Below are 21,893 nucleotides of genomic sequence, written 5' to 3' on the forward strand. Positions count from 1 at the left end.
GGAAAATAGCGCCAGTTTGGCCAATGCAAGGAAGTGGTAATGCATTGTCCATATTTATATGCAGTCTATGGGTCACATGCTACCCAGACCACCTGACTTAGAGATGTAGGAATATGATGGCCAATATTTAACCCTGGCGCCCTGAAACTCTTTAAATCACACAAACTTTACACCAAGAAAAAGCATGTTCATGCCTCCAGTGCTCTTGCGTGCCTCGCTTTGTTTCCACAACCAAACCACCAATCTCCTCCTGCAAGCAAAGACCAAAGAAAAGCCCATATGCTGAATAATGGCAGGTGCCAAAAGCGATGCACCGAAGACAGGAAAACACAGCCCTCTATCACCCTAATGCCTTCTTTTGTTTCACTGCCTATTTCTTTCTCTTTTTTTTGTCTCCAAACACTCCCTGTCCACTCTGCTCAAGGCAAACGCAGTTGGCGCAGTGTTGCAACAAATTAGGATCAGCATCACTCATTGGATGTTATTACCATAACCAAGAGCCAAGAGCAGCCCTATATGTAATCTCCCACACATAAGATCTGAATATGGGGAGACAGATATCGTATTGCACTGGGGTTTTTTTCTTCTTGTATATAGCAGAGCCGCTATCAGTATGTCATCTGTGAGAGTCACAACTGTTTAATTCAGGACTAATATTATTAAATGCATTTGTTTTCCCTGATGAACTTGCAAGAGAGAGTGTACACTGTGTGTGTATTCTTAAAAAGGGGAATGGCCAGATATATTTTAACGTACTAGTGCAGTGCCCGTCGGAAGTATGTATTCCTATAGTGGGAGCCTACAGGTGCTGTGTATGAGGATTAGTGGAAATATTAGAGCGGAGAAAACCTATTTTACCGATATATTTTACATTTCTTATCCAAACAACGTCAAACTTAGCAATGCACATCTTCGTGCCCGTAGCGAGACACCTGCCCAGTTTCAAATCAATCGGGCCAACGGTTCGCGAGATATGCGTGCCACAGACAGACAGACAGACAGACAGACAGACACACAGACGCTTCTTGATTTATAGATAGATTAGTGTATACTTGCATGGTTTCATTGAAAGTTTAGGTTAGGGTTTTAGAAGAATGTTTAAAATAGGTTTCTGAGCAAAGCGAGCAAGAATATTTTCTATTAAAATAAAAAAATAGACAAAGTGAACATGGCAGTTATCTATCTAAAAAAGCCCACCTAACCCCTAAAAATACCTCATAAGAATACAATGAGTGAAGCTTCCCGTTGGAGTTGTGCATGCCACAATTAGAAATGTCCTCCCTGACAGTGAGCAGTGGGGGTTGTGCCGGAAGGAGAATTCACACAAAAAAAGCAAGCTTTTCAAAGTTCACACAAAACCATCTCGCTCTCATATTGTTTTCTACAATCTATGCGCACGGTCTGGTTCAGCGGCACAGGCGAGCTGAGCGGAGACTGGTGTGGAACTCACGCTGCTCCTAATCCCTCTCCTGCAGCTCGCCTACCGTTTGTGTTCACAGCACACTCGTTCCCAGGGGTGTAGCGTTTTATCACACATAACCCCCCCTCCTCCTTGTCGCTACACACGCCGCATGTGGTGGCTGTAAGACCGGGGAGTAATTTGGTGGCGGTGGTGGCGGCAGTGGAGGAATCTCTCTGCCATGCATTCACTGAGCATTGGGGATTTAGCGCGTGGAGATGAGGTGAAAGGTCTCTGTGGCTGCTGCTTAAAGGATGATCACTGAAGGCAAGAGGAGAAGAGGGAAGGTGCTGGAACGTATATGACACCGAGTGACTGGAGTGAAAAAACCTTAAAATGGATCAAAGCGTACTAGAAAGCAAGATGGTGGCAATAATATCTTTACCTTCAGGGGGTAGAGTATTGTGTCGGTGACAGTAGAGAGATGGAAAATCTAGAGCAACCACGGTTATAAAAGAGAGTGACTGATGTTCACTTTTATTTGATGGAAAAATAAAGAAAAGTGTTGAGGAAATATGAAATTAAAAACTAGTGGAAGGGAAAATGTGCAAGATAGAAAAATGCATTTTAAATTAAACAATGAAAACTACAGGGGGCAACTCCTATCAGCCACAACATTAAAACCACTGACAGGAGAAGTAAATAACATTGACCATCTTGTGACAATTCAGTGTTCTGCTGGGAAACTTTTGGACCTTCATTGGTGTGGATGTTACTTAGAGATGTAGCACCCACCTAGACCAGACCAGGCACCCCCACCCCATAGTAATGACACTCCTTGATGGCAGCAGCCATCCCCAGCAGGATGCAGCCTGACACAGGCACACACACAATGACGCTTTAGGAACAAGTGAAAAAAATCATGAAGAACAGCACAAGGTGTTGACCTGGCCTCCAAATTCTCTAGATCCCAAACTGATCAAGTATCTGTGGCATGATGCACAGAGGCCCCTCCCCTCAAAGGTCCCCACTAACAACATCCTGTTGCCAGACACCACAGGACACCCTCAGAAGGCCCATGTCCATTCTCTGATGAGTCATAACTGTGTTGGAGGCACAAGGGAGACCTACGCAATATTAAAAAGGTGGTCATAATGTTATGCCTGATCTGGAAATAGAGAGTATGGTATCCTAAAGATTTCATTGGCCACCATCAATTTCTTGAAGCATTGAAAAACTGTCACAATTACGTAATAAGTGGCATCGTCAATTTTAAGAGTTTAAGATCCTATTTAATTATCATTACATTACTTATTGCTTATTTGTAGCTTGATCCTGCGGTTTGCGACTGGACATTTATTTAGACGCAGCACGTCACGTTCAGTTACAATGTCTCCTCAGATGACGCCTCTTTAGAAAACCTTAATGAGAGGCGCAGATGATATATTTTTTACACAGTATCCCCCAGACACCCTGCTGGTGTCTTCTCCTTTAAAGGGGGATCTGTTTACCGATCACGGGGGGTACCACTCTGCATGCTAATGATCTATTTAAAAATCTAAGGGACATAAAAACGATAGGATGCAAATTGATTGTTTTGAGTAATCAAATCACGTTAATTACTTTAACTCTTACGTGCCAAGCTGTTGCTGGAAGATGTGAGCTTTTTCCGTTGTGTTCTTGGCCTCGATCTAATTTCTCACTGTCAAGTACAATTGCTCGTTGAACTGAAAGGCTCTACATTTCAAGACTGCAGTGCATATATAAAAATGATTTGAAAAAAAAAAAACTTTTAACCATGTCTAATTTAGGAAAACAATATCTTCGTCTTAAGTATAATATAAAGAGTGAGTATCAAAAGTAAAATGTTTAATCCAGCGTCTTCCTGTGGCAATAACATATCTCGTGCAGGATTTTACGAGTGTAAAAGTGAGCGAATCAGAAGTGATGAAGGTCAACACAACCAAATTTAGACATTCACTGAAAGTCAACTTGAAGTATGAACCCAAAACCTGAAAAGCCTCATGTCTCACAAACGGCAAACGGGCTGGGCTGTTTCCATTGTAACTTGTGGCACAATCCGTTTTGGGGCGTGACCAAAAAATGGGGCGACCGTGCAATTGTATGACGGTATATGTGATTTTAACATGAATGCATAGAGGTTAAAGGATATTATTCTTAAACCACGAACGGAAGCACCTGAGCGAATAAATGCAGATGAATCATTTGGCAACCGTTGTGTATGGTTGTCAGGAGATGAGCAGGGATGTGCTCATTATAGGGATGCGTAATAATGAGCAGAGGTGAGTAGAGTAGCCTTAAATTGTCGTCATATATGAGTAGGACTACTTCAAAATAATAAAGAGTAAAAATGTACTTCTCAAGTACGGAGTAACTCTTTGATCCTGCTTTGTACTGTATATGAGGCCACTGGTGTTCATCCTCTTTGGTTTAAGAAACGGCTGGCGCCCTCTGCCCTTTTTCTAACATGTTTGTGCCTTGATGCCGCCATAATTTGTGTGTGGTCATGTGCCTACATGACTAACATTCTATGTAATGCGTAGAATAAATGATAAAAATAAATAAGGAGTTGAGTGTAGCCCAATGTGCCGGAGTAACAGTAACATTTTTTCTTCACAAATCCCAAAGCTCCCAACAGCACTGAGCAACAATGCTCATCATCAGCGTTTCCTGAGTGAGCTCTTCGTCACTGTCATGACATGAAACCAACCAGAACGTTGGCAGGGACCAAATGAAACAGGTGTGAAAGCACCCTTAATACATTTTGACAGACTGCAACTTTCAAACATTTTTATCCTTTATCTGAAGCAAAGCTAAAACAAAGGCATCTGTACTTCTTTGTCGTCACTTCAAAGTGACGGGTCGGGAGTTTGTATCTATCTTTGTCTTAGCTTTGTTTTAGGCGTGCCATGACCTGAAAGAGTGAAAATCTTCATGGACACTTTGTCCTTTGAAGTGCTAACTTTCATTTACGGTACAAAGAAACCTTTTTTTTTTTTTTTCCAGTGTCTGCCCTGGCCAACAGATAAGAAACCAACTTGAACTCATGACATTGAAAGAACATCTTCAAAGGGAACCACAAAGAGCAACTCTGCCACTGCCATCAAGACAGACTGCAACAGGTGGCATCTCTCTCTGCAAGAGGTGCTCTGAGCAAAATATAAGCTTCCGACGACAAAGGCACAAACTCACATAGTCGGCATATTGTTGTAGTGTTAGAGTCAGGAGTAAGGTTAAGTTATTTTAATGGGGCAGTAGATTAACAGCTGAGCTAATTAATTCAATAATAGCTGCACACATATTTTGTGGCAAAACAGAATGTACTAACTAATGATGTGTCATGCGCAAAAGAGCCGGCTCTATGAGCCGACACATGGTAGTGAATCGGAAGTGCCGATTCACATCGAGTGAGACCCGTTTTCCCACAATTGTGTTTTTCCTTTTGCTCGTTCATCTCTGTCAGGATGAGGTAGAACTTTGTTTTGACGGGCACGCCATGTGGCATATCACATGTGACAACTTAGGATCATGCCATTATGTGAAAGCAGAGAGGCGGACGGACGTTGTGGCTCACTGAGTTACAGCAGACAGTGGTGAGGAAGTTCGGGTGCACGTCGTTATGTGTGACACCCGTAAATGAAGCAGCATCTGTCTGAAATTTGAAGACATTGAGGAAAGCAGAGCAGAGTGTCTTCACTGAAAATGAAAATAACATTAGGAGTAGGTTCCACCACACACCTGCACAAGGACATTTATATTGTTCGTTTACTGAGTTGGGTTCTATTTTTGCTTCTGTGGATTTGTTTGCAGTGTTTTGTTCATTTGAGACTATTTTTAGGGGCCTATCAACACACAAACCATATGTATTTGCTGTGTTGGGCTAAAATATCAGGCTATAAACGATACTAAATAAAGAGCCTGTCGGGAGCTGAAAGAGCCGACTCTTCCTTGGGAGTTGTGGCAAAAGAGTCGGCTCTTTTCTGAACTGCCCATCACTAGTAACAAGATTTCACCTAAAGAGTGAAATCATTCAGGGTTAGTGACTTTATCCCCTCAGCCAAAGGTTTTGGCCCATTTTCATTCAAGTCATCAGTGACAGTGTGAACCCATACAATATTCATAGCGGGGAAATTTAAGCTGATTCACTCAATTCCGTTGCTGTGATTAGCTCAGCTGTACTGCATCATTATTGGCATCGCCAGCCGTGTCCCAGGTGAGAGCCGGGGGACTGTCAACATGTTAATATTTAACGTCCAGTCACATATTTAACACTGACAAGCCGCCGGGAAGAAAGAGAAGGCAGAGCCAAAAAAAGGAGATGTGGAGCCCGGTCTTTAAATAGATGTACAATAAATCATGATTAAATGTTTTAACCACCAAATAATTCAAACATGCTGTAAGAGGAAGCTACAGTTTCAACGTGTGGAATTAAACATTGATAATATCTGGTGTTTGACTTACGATTAGCTAAGTAGACTTAGGAATATGTAAAGTAAACACCTCACTGCATACGTGTCAGCTTATTTACCAGTTTAGCGATACATATGTGTTCAAGTGGTATTCCATTTACCTTTAAACATAAATGGGACAACTTTAATAGACTGGCCAGTTGGAAGTACATGAAGTTGCGCCAGAAATTTCCTCAACAGTCTTCCGTCACAGAAAATAGATCAAATGAATTAAAACGTAGGTCCTCACCCAGCCATGACGATGAAGAAATCCAGCCGGTTCCACGTGTCCCCGAGGTAACAGCGTCGGCCAAAGATTCCCAGAGCCACCATCTTTATGATCATCTCCAGAGCAAAGAAGATGTAGATGAACGCATCGAAGGCCTGACGGAAAGACACAACGACACAAAGAGACGAGGCGTCAAGAAGGAAAAGGGAGAAAAAGTCATAGACGAATATCAGTTCAACACCAAAATGGTTCAGTACATCAAGCCAAAACAAAATAAAGCAAGTTGTCAGATCCTTGGCACCTAGCCTAGGTTAATGACTACATTTCTGCCAGATGTCAACAACATAGAGTGGCACTGGGGGAACAGTCAAGTTTGACTGACTCATCAAATGGATGGTTTTGTCTTTGGGGATGATGCTAAGATGTTCACTTCTCAAGATTTCTCCAGTCAAACTGACGCGGTTGCAACTTAAATCCTTTCAGCAAACGTAATAGGTACACTCCAGTGTTGCTGATGAATGTGCTGCAAGGTAAAATCATTGAATTTACATGTGTTTTCTTATTATTTTAATTAAATGTATCCAATTAAACTTGGTTTTAGGGTCAGTGTTCAAGTTTGGAAAACAAAGAGCAGGAAGTTTCCATCAGTTTGATTCTTTATGGGTTTAGGAGCTGTTGAGTTCAGTCCACAGTGATGTAGCTGAAAAAGAGGAATCTTTTTCATCTTGTTCATTTTCTGGACATGCAGAAGCCAATCCATGGGGTGTCTGAAGGTTCTCAGTCATCCAGGTCATGGTACATCCAAAAATATTAAAGAAAGGCGACTGGAGTTGTAGAGCTTCTTGAAGACGTAGCTTCTTCAGTTCTGAAGGACTGGTGGTGAGTTGGGGTTTACATAGAGACATCCGTGGATGCAACCCATCAGAAACTTGCTTGATTACCGTCTGTCCATTGGGTGGACTTTTGTACGCAGCCGTTGATTTCTTCTCAGTCTCCATTACATCCCATTGTCATCTTGGAGATGAGCTGCCCAATCACTGTGGCTTGCTTCCATCACAAATGAAGGTGGCAGTGAAGGTAAACTGGGATGAAATCCCGTACAAGTGTGCCCACCAAATGAACACTAAGCCAAGACAAGTTTCAGTAACTTCCTATCTCAACCTTCACCTCTTCAAAACCTTCAACTATTCTATCTTATTTTTATTCCCTTTCCCCCGCCAGTTCCATATCTCCTCCTCCCATCTCAATCTTCTCTCTATTAAACCTCTATTTCTTTCCGGCTCCCTTCACCCGCCACCCCTCCGCCCTCTCCCCATCTGAGCAGTTTGCCCTAAACGGTGGGGTAATAGAAAATAATTTGTTTCAGCAATAATCAGAGATAAGCCACAATCAACCCCCCCCCACCCCCACCTCACTCCCAGCTTTAATCAAGCTTCTAATTAAAAGAAGGGAGAGAGAGAAAAAATCTAAATAAATCAAAGATCCCAGCTTGCTAATGCATGTTATTGCTGTTGTGAGCAAAACGCCCAGATTAGCTGGTGTTCTTTTCTGTGTATTCAGGGGGATTAGAGACGAACTGACACGCTTGGTGTTGCCTGTAATTTGATTACAGTGGGAAGTACTGTAGGCAACACGATCTGAATCTGAACCGTTGATGTGGATATTGTTTTGTCACTCGCTCACCGCTGAAAACAAGGATTGTGTTCAGCGGTCCCGGAGGCGTCACAATGCCAGACTGGCCTACAAATGTGAACAAACAGTCAAAGTTTGCAACCTTGACCTTTGGCACACAAGGAAGATGGATGAGTTGCCACCTTCTTTAAAGTTTGCTAACCCAAGGGAGATGAAAATGCAGAAAAACACGCCTCTGACATTTCTGAAGTTTATTTTGCTTTGTCTGTCTTATTATGTATTTTCACGTATGCCCTTCTATGTCTTTATACCAGTTACAAGGCAGGATAATTCAGGGACCACCAAAATGAGTAGGATTCACCCTCCATTGACCATGAATTACAAAAGGCATGTAATTCCATGGCAAACCAATAATGTGTTGATTTTTTTTCCCGTCAAAAAAATGACAATTAGAATGCACAAGAGCAATTATGAATTATATATTTAGAGTTCTCTTTTATCCTACACAGAAAGGGCAACACATCAGAGAGAGAAAGATGAGACACTAATGAGTGGACAGCTCTGTGTGTATGGCTAATTTATCATCCACTGATGTATTCAGTAGATATACCCTTCAGTATAGATTGATCACAAATATGTTACCATTAGTACTTTCTGCCAAAACAAGCCAAAAATAAAATAATAAAATATACACCAATCAGGCATAACATTATGACCACCTGCCTAATATTGTGTAAAGATGGAGTTGTTCCTAAAGTGTTTTTGTGTGTGTGCCTGTGTCAGGCTGCATCCTGCTGGGGATGTCTGCTGCCATGAAGGAGTGTCATTGCTAAGGGGTGGGGGTGCCTGGTCTGGTCTAGGTGGGTGCTACATGTCTAAGTAACATCCTTACGAATGAATGCCAGGTCCAAAAGTTTCCCAGCAGAACACTGAATTTTCACAAGATGTTCAATGTAATTCAATTCTCCAGTCAGTGGTCATAATGTTGTGGCTGATCGGTGTAGTATCCGATTAAACGTGATCAAATTATGCACAATACAGTGCTGCAGTTGTCTTTCTTTAGGTTTGTTACAGATAATCTTGAATTTCCTGTTCAGAAAGATGAAAATTATGCGGGTTTTTACGCAACAACCTGTGACGAAAATTTAAATTAAACTGCTATTTGGTCGGTGAAAATATTTCAGAATACAGTCTAAAGGCAGGAGAACTGAAAAATAAACCTCCAGGATGAGTCTTCAAGATCATCTAAAGTTTGAGTTGGCTACTGCTTCAAAAAATGTAGAAAATCGAAACTTCAGTCATCACTTAAGCCACTTTTGTTTCTATTTTAGCCTCTCATCCATCCATCCAGCAACATATTCTAGTCGACTCCTAACTAAGCCTTGAGGGGTCTTTAGTCCACATTTGTTAAAGCTTATAGATTTTGCTGGTGAGGCAGCATTGAAATCGCGGTATTGAACAACGGATTTTCTGAGAGGAGAGTATCGACTGTGGGGCTGTAGCCCACTAAATCCATGCTGATATTGAATAGGGTCTGTATAGATACTTGGAGGAGAAATTCTATTAGGTCCAACTCAACAGCCACCTCCCCTACAGAGCTCAATCAATCTGCTGCGTGTGTGTGTGTGTTTGCCGTTGTATGCGTTCGTGTGAAAAATGTGAAAAACCGGGTGATTCAGCGAGCGCTTTACACCGCCAGGCTGGAGACATACGTGCACACGCTCGAGCACAGATGTTACACCCACTCAGGCCACCTTTGACATTGCCGAGGAGGGATTCTGCGTCCTGCCAGATGACGGGGAAAGCTGCCGAGGCGCCGTACGTGAGAGAGTCGAGCTCGCTGCACCATAAAGACCACATGCTAGCTGTGAGTCAGTGCATGGAGTTAGAGAGTGAGACAAGCTCGAGATGAAGAAATACAGAAAGTCTATTAGCGTGCCCTATATGTGCCAACATGAACTCGTCAAAATGAAGGGATACATGTGCATGCTCATTAGAAGCATATTCATGTTTTTTTTTTCCTATCATTTGCAAAGAGAAGTCTTGTTTTGCATATGCAAGTTTAGAATATATGCATCCTTGTTTAAACTATATAAATTTGGTATGAGTCATTGTAAATGCGCATGGTCCAGTGTTCACATTTGTATGTGTGCAAAAAATTTTTGTAGTCCTTTCGTGGCTGAAGCGTGGTGTGGTGAAATGATAGTTTCAGATAAATCCTAATGTCAGAGTCACTGTGACATCCGGGGTTTAGCAGATACAAATTTGGCTGTTCACCATTCTTGACAAGAGGAAATGTTGAGAGGTGATCATCAAAGTAATTTGGGTCTATCCTCTGGGGAACGTGAAATTAGCCACACAGCAAACTGCTGCAGAGATATTTTACTCTTGTACAAAGTAGTGTCCAAGCGTCCAAAGCATAGACTGTATAAAGATGTGCGGCAGGACAGCTCCTCAAAAGTGAAGCCAAAGCAAGTAGAGCTCCCCCTGGTGGCTGGCTGCAGTATAGATCATAAGCTCCACCCCCTCCATGTTAGTGGATGGGACTTGGGCCAAACTAAAACACTAAAATACATGTCAATTTTTATTTTTTTATTTTTTTCAATGGTGGTTTCTGTCATTTTAGGTAGTTAATACTGATGCATATGTTCGAGTGTCCTTTTTTCGGATAAGTTTCGTTTTAGTTAGTTATTTGATGCTATAGAACATATGAGTTTATGGGAAGCGTGGTCAAAGCAAGCAAGTGGAGACGAATTGTCCATATTATTTACAGTCAACAGTAAAAAGCAAGTCTAAAACCATCACTACAAATCTGTACAAACCACAAAAAAACTATTAACAAAAATATAGTGCAGTACACAGACAAGAGTTGAGATACATGCACACAAGTACAGATGCTCCACATTTTCACCGAATATTGATCCACACTGAGAGTTGCATCAGTGGCAAAATCCCTATTATTAAAAATGCATGTGTGTGTTTGCGCGCACCTGTAGTATTTGGCATCGGTCCGAGGAGCAGTCGATGTTCTCACACGGCTGGTACATTCCCAGGGTGACGCAGTTCAGCAGGATCACCATCATGCTGACGCGTTCGAACCACGTAGAAATGCCGCAGGTTAAGGAAGAACAGCACAGAGAGTGAAACTGAATCGAATGAAGGAAGAACCAAAGACTTCTCAGGCGTACATTAATAAGGACAACAGGGAGAGGTGAGAATCAAGAAGAACCTAAACCAATCATTCAAGATGACTGATACATGCCTGTGAGAGTGGGGTACAAATATATTCTAGACTGAAGACAAATTCTGGTTTTATTGAAGGAAAATATGTCTGTTTTTGTTTTTTAGTTATTTTTTTATTTGTTGCACATCACTTTAAATCACTTTGGTTTTAAAGAAACTTTCTCTTTTTTTGTTTTAGTGTGAAGAATAAAATAAAGGTTTCTTTTTTTCTTTTCTTTCTTTTTCATTTTTTGGATTTAAAAATCAAAATCAAATAACAGTGGTTTTTTGTTTCTGGATTTAAAAGCAAATTTGAAATAAACAACAACAAAAAAAAAAAAATACACAAAATACCAAAACTGTATGACTGCAACAAAACCAGAAAAGCGAAAGATAAAATGTAAAAGTGTCAAATGTTAAGGCCTGAAATAACTTTTTCTTCAACCACTTATGTCTAAATAGGTTGTGGTTGCAGCAGCACTGACAAATAAATTATAATAGGTTCTATTGATTGTGTATAAATGAGTAATTTCCCATTTAACTTTATTATTTCAATAATATGCATGGATACGTAAAGGGATAAAAAGATAAACAAGTCATAATAGACGTCATAGGTGCATTTTACATAAATGAAGATCATATATCATTGTGACTACTCATGCTACTTGACAAATGACTGCTAATATACAGTACGTGATGATGTCAAGTAGCTGGAGAGAGAACATGCACAACCACGCTGCATGAGGGTGAAACACGAGTAGAGTGATTCAGTATGCATTAACTGTTTATACAGAGAGGGAGTTCACTGCTTGGCTAACAAGCGTGTGGAAGAGGATGTGCTGTAATAGCCCAGGAGGTCCAATTCCTTTCCGGAGGCTATACGGCACAGGATGCTGAAGTGCTCCCCAGCAGCATGTAACACGCAGCCTGCAGGACGGGAGCAGCTTCAGCAGCAAGAAACCAGAGACAGAAGATGAGGAGGAACCCTGTTCTTCTCCGCGTGCACTACGCTGCAGAACAGACAGAATTCCCGGAAAAGATTAAACTGTCAACATGTTTCTCGTGGCCCTGCGCGAACCTTTTTCTCAAAGAGATGGGCTACCTCTCGATACATCGCGGCGTCGCTAAAGATAGGCTGTGAGTGGGCAAAACACATGCGTACACATAAACACGCAGACAGAGGCGTCCACACAAACACCCACCCGTCGGCACACGCATGCGCGGGAAAAGCGCACAGATCCTGTATGCATGTGCAAAACAACCAACAAGTTCAACAAAACAAACGCTCACATTCGCTCGCATTCGCCAGCCGCCCGCCCACATTTAAACACACAGTCGTCATCAGTCCTCATTGCGAGTCTCACATCAGCTGACGGGGATCATTTAAAGAGATATGTTCAGCACCGCGGGGAGCCGCGTTTAGTATTGATGCTCCCTGAGCTAATATATGTAAAGAAGATATGCAAGACAATGTTAGATTTGTCATATAATACTCGTTCGTCCGACCTCAAGCGCTACACTGTCAAACCACACGCAGCGATTAATACACAGTGGGGCTGTTGTTTAATTGGCTTATACCGACTAAATATTGCTCACAAAATCACTGACTGCCACATTCTGGTCATTACATACACAGTCAGGGGCACATAGGAAGCAGCTTCCTAAGCGAGAGCCATACATACACAAAAAGAAATGCTTATCTACAAATGCACACGCTGCAATATTGTACTGCCACAGAATGTTATTAGTCAGAGAATGGACATGGGCCTTCTGAGGGTGTCCTGTGGTGTCTGGCAACAGAATGTTGTTAGTGGGGGGCCTTTGGGTCCTATAGGTTGAGGGGAGGGGCCTCTGTGGATCATCCCACAGATACTTGATCAGTTTGGGATCTAGTGAATCTGGAGTCCAGGTCAACACCTTGTGCTGTTCTTCATGTTTTTTGAGTTGTTCCTAAACCGTTTTTGCATCCTGCTGGGGATGGCTGCTGCCATCAAGGAGTGTCATTGCTATGGGGTGGGGGTACCTGGTCTGGTCTAGGTGGGTGCTACATCTCTAAGTAACATCCACACAAATGCCAGGTCTAAACGTTTCCCATCAGAACATTGAATTGTTACAAGATGGTCAATGTTATTCACTTCTCATGTCAGTGGTCATAATGTTATGCCTGACTGGTGTATATCCCAATACTGTGCTTGGTCAATGCAACAAAATTTAGTTCGGTGTACACTTGCTATATACCTGAATGACAATAAAGTCTGTATAAGCCTAATATTTAATTTGCGTTATTAGTGTGAAATAAATCTATAGAGATGACTGAAATCAAATGCACACGTTGCTGTTGGCGTTTTAAATGGCTGAAAAAAAAAAGAAAATGTGTCAGGTCTGAAGTCTGAAGTCATACCCAAGCGTCAACCAAAATGAGCAACAATCAATGCAATGCCTTCAGAGGTTTATCAGGCAGCAAAGCAATTTAAAAGGAAATGTCAAGTGCTTTTAATGTGAAATATTGTGTGCAGGAAGTGTTGAAAAAAATCTTATCTCCTACTGTTTTGTAATTGCATATTGTTTCCACCTGGGCAGCTACTGTTTAATGCACTCCATGCAAGTCCTTTTAATCCCTTCAGTGACTCCAACTGCAGACCTAACACTAGGAGTTAGGACTCTTAGAAATCTCCTGCACTAGCCATGCGACATGCACTGATTGGTCATTATGTTCTGTGTTGATTTCCAAATGATACTGATCACTTCTGACCTTGCTTCAAATCATGTATCAAGCATTTACTGAGGCACTTCTTTAAGATTTAGTTGCGGATGTGCCGCTGCTGGTTAATCCTAGCTCTCGGCTAATGATCAAAGGTGACATTCAAACCATTAGCCACTGTGGAATACACAACATGTCCATTAAGATCGGGCATCCTTCTGTAAAACTCCCTCCATAAATACTGGGATATTCGATCTCAAGAAACAGCATTTTAATACGTTGCTGAACTTTCTATTAGTGTTTTTCTTTTTTATACTTTTTATATACTTTCCTCCTTTTTGTAAAATGGTTAAAAAAAAAGTGCTTTATGAGTAAAGTTGATTACTTCTGTTCTTAGTTTGATGCATTAGTCACATATCTGAATGTGTACACCCAATGAGTCAAATTTCTTGAATGCGTGGGCATATATGGCAAAATAAATCAGATTCTGATGCTGACACGGAGTATCACATGTGTGAGATGTTTTGCACATGAAAATATGCTGTAATTTGTCTTCCTGTTCTAAAATCTTTTTGATATTCATTTGAAATAATATCATAATGTTGTCATAATTCCACAGGCAGACACAGACACGCGTTTTTGTGGCTATCTCTGTGAGGACATCCAATGATGTATTTCCTAAGTGCCTAACCTTAACTTTTACCCTAATCATAACCATAACCTAATTGTAACATTTACCCTAAAACCAAAGGCGTATTCACACCTGCCTTGTTTAGTTCGATTAAAACGAACTCAAGTTCGTTTCCTTGCTTGGTTCGGACCTTTTTGACTGGTGTGAATACAATCACTCGAACTCTGGTGCGGACCAAACAAGCGGACCGAGACCCAGCTGAGGAGGTGGTCTCGGAGCGGTTCCTACCGAACCCTGGTGCGGTTCCTTTATGGTGTGAAAGCAGCCCGACCTCGATCCGACCCAAGTTGCAAAAATCTACCTTTTTGGATTTGACGAGCTCCCGTAGTTTTCGCGCATCTATCTATAAATCAAGAAGCGTCTGTCTGTCTGTCTGTCTGTCTGTCTGTAGCACGCATATCTCGCGAACCGTTGGCCCGATTGATTTGAAACTGGGCAGGTGTCTCGCTACGGGCACGAAGATGTGTACTGCTAAGTTTGACGTTGTTTGGATAAGAAATGTAAAATATATCGGTAAAATAGGTTTTCTCCGCTCTAATATTTCCAGTTTCCTGATGACAGTTCTAAATTATTGCGCTGGCTCAAACGCTAGATGGTAACCATGGCAACGGAGACTCAACGTTATTTTACAGTTTACAGACAAAACATGAGTGATTTGATCATCTATCTATAAATCAAGAATTTCTTTTAACTTATTTGGTGAGTTTGTGTCTGTCTGTCTGTGGCACGCTGATTTGAAACTGGGCAGGTGTCTCGCTACGGCCACAAAGATGTGCACTGCTAATACAATTAAAACCACCAGTAAAAACATTACAATTAATGTCTTTGTGGGGAGGAGACATGGGTCACGACAATGGTCACAACTGAAAAATCTTCTTCAGCTCCCACTATAGGAATACATACTTCCGACGGGCACTGCACTAGTTATGGGAAATGTAGGATAGCCCAGTGACACACACAACAGAGAGAGACACGTGAAGCAAACAAACGCAGAGGTTAGGTAGAGATGAGCCGTGGCTTCACCTGGAGCTCTGAGGAGACACGCTGCCTCCTTGATATCTGGGCAGATGTCCAGATATCTCAAATGCTGGAGAAAACACATAAAAATGCAGAAGTATATAAGATTTTTAGTAAACAAATGAGAGAGAGGGGATTCCAGCGCTCAGTTTATAAACCATATTGCTAGCATAATAACAAGTAGACCTACAGTACGCAAAGTCTCCATTGTAGCCTATTTACGTGGGACATTTGGCTTCCTTCTTTACCCCGCCTATACGTTTACCAGCCAATGGCTGAACGACCTTAGCACATGTGCTTTTGTTTATAAATTCTGGTCCGGTTGCAATTAATCACAGTGTGAAAGCGAACCGCACTAAAAAAAAAAAAAGAAAAAAAAAATTGGTCCGAACCAAAGCAAGTGAACTAACGGACCTTCCTGGTGTGAATACGCCCTAAGTCTTCACCATCAAACAGCCTCGTAAAGAAGCGAGGACCACGGCCAAAATGTCCTCACTTTGCACAGTGTCCTCACTTCAAAGGTGTAAAACTCAAACTGGTCCCCAGAAAGATACCTGTACAAGAACAAACACACACACACACACTTTTGCCACTTTTTTTCCCTACAGCTAGTCCTTCTTAATGAGGACAGACATATCATCCGCAGGTGTCACTGAGCTTGTGCCAGATCCTCAAGAGCATGATTGTGAATACACCACATAAAAAAGCAAAGATTTTGCAGACAGACACACACACATACACACACTTCCCTGTGAGTAGCATGGCTTGATAAAACTGCAGGTCAGCGCTTTCTTATTTTTCCCGTCTAAGTAATAATGACAGCCTTTGCGGTGAATGCTATAAGGATTATCTCGAGGTTATTTCCTCTGCCAAACGCGTTCTTTAAAATCAGCCTCCACGAGTTGCTAGAGAGCCCAGCTTTCCAGTTACTCTCTCATGCACCCCGTTCTATACATGAGCTGCCTTTAACAATGCGCAACTGCCTGTCTGTCTCTCGCCACTTCTGAAAAATGAGTCAATTAGTGTAGGAGCCTTGGAGGAGGCGCTGTCTTTTTTTTTTCTTTTTCTCTTCTCTCCCTCACGCAGACACATGCACGCATATTGCACGTCAACACTGGAAGAAAAACGAGATGGGATTCAAAGCGCAATGCTCTATTACAGGCAGGTTGTTCGAAGACGATTAACTCAGAAATTGTTTTATAGAGTTGTTGCAAATCCAGATTTTATTTTTATTTTTTTTAACCCTCCTTTTTTTTCGACCGAGGAGTCGTTGCAGAGTAGCGAGCTGTTTTCCTGTGCGCTCTGCTTCGTATTCATCCAGTGGCTGTCACTAACTACCAGAAGCTCCTACAGTATTCCAGTATGCACCTCTGAACAGCATACTATATTACACAATCACATACTTTTGCACTATACACCGATCAGGCATAACATTATGACCACTGAAAAGTGTTTTGGATGTTTAGACTTGGCATTCATTGGTGTGGATGTTACTTAGACATGCAGCACCCACCTAGACCAGACCAGGCGCCCCCACCCCATAGCAATGTCACTCCATGATGGCAGCAGACATCCCCAGCAGGATGCAGCCTGACACAGACACACACACAAAAAACTTCTTTTGCGTGAGTCGCTACAATATGAATTCAGGTCAGGAACATAGATTTCATTTAGGAACAACTAAAAAAATATGAAGAATAGCACAAGGTGTTGACCTGGCCTCCAGATTCACTAGATCCCAAACTGTCTGTGAAGGTTCTCAGTCATCCAGATCGTGGTATATCCAAAAAAGTTTCAAAAAAGGCAACTAGACTTGTAGAGGTTTTTTTTTTTTTTTTTTTTTGAGAAGACGTTTCACCACTCATAGAAGCTACTCGGATGAGTGGTGAAACGTCTTCTCAAAAATCTCTACAAGTCCAGTTGCCTTTTTTGAACCTTTTTCGGACAGATCCCAAACTGATCAAGTGTCTGTGGAATAATCCCCAGAGGCCCCTCCCCTCAACCCATAGGACCCAAAGACCACCCACTAACAACATCCTGTTTCCAGACACCACAGGACACCCTCAGAAGACCCATGTCCATTCTCCGATGAGTCACAACTTCTTTGGAGGCACAAGGGAGACCTACACAATATTAGGAAGGCGGTCATATTGTTACGCCTGATTGGTGTATACATTTATAACGATACACTGAGCATTAAATATTCCTCCGAAACAATTGTCAAGTTTTCTTCCTAACATTCAATCAACCCATTTCAGCGCGGAAACCTTTTCACATTCACTTTCAGAGTCGAGGTGCTAAACACCGTTTGAACCGGAGCTCCAGGACAAGATTCGTTCTGTACATCACAGAGCGAGCATGAAACAAATCCAGAGATTATAAAAGGCCAGATAAACTCCAGCGACAGTGGAGAGCATTACCCAGAAGATTTGGATGGTGCAGAAAGCACCAGCGTGACAGAGCGGGAAGTAGCTGGGAGGCTGAAAGTGTGCAGCAGCGGGGGCTAAATGAATTCTTAATACCTCACTGCGTGGCGTCACTCGTTCAAAACCCTCTCTCGATGTCTCTCGGCCTTTCTCTTTCTCTCTCTCGCTCGCCTTCCCGCTCTTGTTTTTTTATTGTTTCCAAAGAGACGCGCAAGAGGCAAACGACCTCCGGTTTCCGTGGCAACCGATCGACTATCAAATGAAGTAAATCGTCACAGGATGGAGAGAGAGAGAGAGAGAGAGAGTGAGAGAGAGAGAGAGAGAGAGAGAGACGGATAGCAGAGGTTATTTTAGTTTGCAGCTCGATGCCCTTAACTTTGATTCTATGATGTCTTAAAGCGTCACTTTCCTTGTAAAATATTCTGTCACTGCTAATGAAGCTATGGTACAGCGGAAACTCTGTTTATAGTTTAAGATAAAGAGTATGCATTTAGAAAATTTGATGGTCGGTCATAGGCAAATAACCAAAGACAAAAACAGGACTGCCTCAAGTAAAATGGGGTGGAGGTGTGGAGTTTCAAATATCCTTAAACACTAGTTCGCAAAGACAGTTGAGATCTACCCGAGAGTAGGTGTGAGAGACAAAGGCGCGAAGGTTTAGGGGTTTACTGTTAAAGTTAAGTTAAATCAATAGAGAAACAAGAAACCTGCCATTTCTGATGCCCATGATGGTTACGTAGCCGCCTCTGATTATTTCGAATCTTGTATCCTTTAGCCACAGCCAGTCCACATCAAATGACGTTACACTTGGGTAACTTTCTAAAACTAAACTACTGCATTCACAATTGCAGCAGTACTCCAAAAAGTTGTGTGAAAAGACTTTTTCACATTAAATAGGTCCCCTTAAGTGACCAAAACCTATGCCAAACAATGGAGGAACTTGTATTTGTCAAGAAGAGTTCTTGGCCCTTTCTCATTTTTGAAATGGTTTTGTATGCAGTTCTATATTATATATATATAGTAGTATCAGCCATGACCACAGTCCACTTGGTTTGCCACCCAACAGAGGTTAAGATTAGCTTTGAGTTTTACTTTTAGCCAAGACTGACTAGCCACTGCCATTAATCACACAAATGCAATCGACATACATGTTCTCATCTTAATGACACGTTCAAAGTAGTTTGAAGTGATATAAACCACTCATAAACCAGTCATGAACAAACAGAAGAGGATTAAAAAGGTGGTTATTTTTCTTTCTTTTTTTCAGAGTTCTGGGGAAGAGTCGGAACTACCGGAAAGATTATTTTACACTGGCCCTAATCCTCGTCCATATGAAATGATGTTCTGTGTTTTGCAAGCGTGACGTGACTTTTGGATTGCTTTCTAACCCAAATTCAGGTGACTAGGGAGGAGGTGTGGAGTTTCAGATATTAGGCCGGTTAGACCTTCCTTCAACGAGTGTTCTCCAAGACAGCTGACATATAGCTGAGAGTAGCTGTGAGATAAAAGGCATGAATGTGAACGAGGACAGTCTGGGGCTTACTGTTAAAGTTAAGTTAAAATCAATAGAGAAACAGAAACCCGCAACCTGTGATGCCCATGAGCGTTACGTGGCCGCCTCTGATTTTGTTTCTCAGATCTTTTATCCTTAATAATAATATTACACTCGATATTACCAAATCTTGCGCTGAATTGGATGAACTTTTATTTATTTATGTATGTATAGTTTTTTTCTTTTTCCCAAATGTAAGTCTCTCAGGTTTGAAAATTGCTTTGTATACAGTTTTATATTTCTGACCATACAAAGGTTGACAAAGAGACAAAAAATGTGCGACTAAACAGGTGTTAAGATCAGCTTTTAGAGTTTTACTTTTAGCCAAGACTGACTAGCCAATGCCATCAATCACACAAATCACACATAAACTGGTCATAAACTGATAAGAACCAGTCATGAACATACAGAAGACGATTAGGGGAAAGAACTGCATATATAAAAATAAAATAGTATGAAAAAGGGTGGTTAGTTTTCTTTCCTTTTTCAGAATTCTGGGAAAAAGAGCCATAACCACCATACGCTGGCCCTTACCCTCTTCCATATGAAATGAAGAGTCTTGATGAATAAAATGATGAATTTTGTGGTGCTGCCCTCTCAGCTCAGAGCCATTTATTCTGCTAACATTTGCTACTTTAGTCGTCTCCTTTCTGTACACATTTACATCACCTCAAAATATCTTTCACTCATGTATAGTTTCTCCGTCCCTTCTTCACTGTATCCTCTCCCCCCACTATTGTGCAATGTTCAGAGAGGCTGGCAGGTCTTTTCTTTCCTGGAATTTTCCATCAGGGGTTCTTCGATCCAGTGCAGCTGACTGGATAAAGGGAGGATGGAGTGTGTTTGCTGGGCATGGTGTGTGTGTGTGTGTGTGTGTGTGTGTGTGTGTGTGTGTGTGTGTGTGTGTGTGTTGGACAGCAGTAAATGTCATGGGATATCACACAGTAATGCTTCACAGCATCTCGTGTCAGCTCGTCTTTTTCCCTGAGCTGTCAGGTCAGAGAGACGCGTGGGGGGTAAAGGTTATTTGGATAATTGTCAGAATGACAGTGACAACAGAAGCTATTACTTGTTCTGTGAATCGCTGATTGCTCATCAGCCTGCTGCCTTCTGTGCCTTCAGTTGTTTCAGACTTTTGTCTTCAGCCTAAATTATAATACAAATTATGTTAGAGTTAAAAATGGGACATGGAGCATTTAAAATGTGAGGGATGCACTCTTTAAGTCTACTAAAAACAAGTATAGCTCCCTCTGGTGGATGGCTGCAGTACAGGTCATAGGCTCCACCCCCTCCATGTTAGTGGATGGGACGAAGGCCAAATTATAACACAAAAGTTTTTCAAGGATGTTTTTTGTCATTTTAGGTAGTTTATATAATACTGATGCATATTCAAGTGTCATTTTTTGGGGGAAGTTTTGTTTTAGTTAGTTATTTGAAGCCGTAGAAACAGGATGTGACTTCATGATGACTACAGGCTGCCATGCCAACCGGTCCGTGAAGCATTTCAATAGGACTGTGACAGTTGTAAAAAATAAATAAAAAGTAATTTTGGGTGTATAATCCAACATTTGCTTGTAACTGGTGGAGGTAGAGCAGAGTGCAGTGTTAATTAAAAAAAAGTGCGAGTGAGTCTAGAGGCTCCTCTCGGACCGTACTGCACAGACTCTGGCTTCAAAGTCGCAATATGGCGCCGCCCATATCCCTGGGTAAATGGCGTCCGTTTGGGCAACGCAAAGAAGTGGGGATGCAGAGTCCATATTTATATACAGTCTATGCTCACAAGACTGGTATCCTCCACTCAGTGTGGCTAATGCTATCCATGTGTTACAAATGGTCAGCATTCATTAAAACAAAAATTTGCATTCTAAGAAGCTGGAATACTTTCTGAAGTACAAGTGGATTAATCAGAGGAAGATGCATGGCAGATTCATGACGGCATTCTTAGAATACATCAATCATAATTCGTTATTCTAGTATTTTATTGCATTATGCACCAACCATGCAAGGCAGTGCCATTAGTGCTTTGCCCAAGGACAGAGGATTGAACCGCTGTCAAACTCACTCAATGTATGCCAGAACAAAAAAAAAAACACAATGCTTTGAAAAGGGCTTGTGTGAAAAGTCATTCCAAATGGACAAACCTCTAGCGGGGTGCTAAAGCTCAGTTTGCGGGGCTAGTTAGCTGCCACACTTTCCTTCAGAAACATCCACAGGAGCCCTGTGTGCTTTATAATAAAACTTCCAACAGCAGCAGACCCGACACATACAGTACATAAACTCTAGTATGAATGCAACTGCATGCACATGTGCAGTTTCCACAGAAAGTTTCACATCAGTCTGCACATGTAGACACCGAAAATAAGAACAGACATGGACCCTCTGAGGGTGTCCTATGGTGTCTGGCAACAGAATGTTGTTAGTGGGGGGCCTTTTGGGTCCTATGGGGATCGGGCTTGTTCCAGTGTGTCCCACAGATACTTGCGAATGCCACAAGTTTCCCAGCAAATCACTGTGTTGTCACAAGATGGTCAGTGTTATTAATTTCTACTGTCAGT

The 21,893-nt window shown here is 41.8% G+C and overlaps 1 protein-coding gene across 1 annotated transcript in view; it reads right to left on the bottom strand.

The window, feature by feature from the left end:
• Nucleotides 1–21,893, bottom strand: part of cacna1ib (calcium voltage-gated channel subunit alpha1 Ib) — a gene marked incomplete at its 5' end in the record, with an annotated part of 169,963 nt that overhangs the window by 127,222 nt on the left and 20,848 nt on the right. Inside the window, 2 exons of the mRNA XM_084573466.1 lie at nt 6,119–6,252; nt 10,720–10,831. Of these exons, the coding sequence (XP_084429592.1) occupies nt 6,119–6,252; nt 10,720–10,831 (246 nt within the window). The remainder of the gene's footprint in view (nt 1–6,118; nt 6,253–10,719; nt 10,832–21,893) is intronic.

This window comes from Chelon labrosus (assembly GCF_963514085.1).
Source record: "Chelon labrosus genome assembly, chromosome: 2".
In the NCBI taxonomy this organism is placed as follows: Eukaryota; Metazoa; Chordata; class Actinopteri; order Mugiliformes; family Mugilidae; genus Chelon; species Chelon labrosus.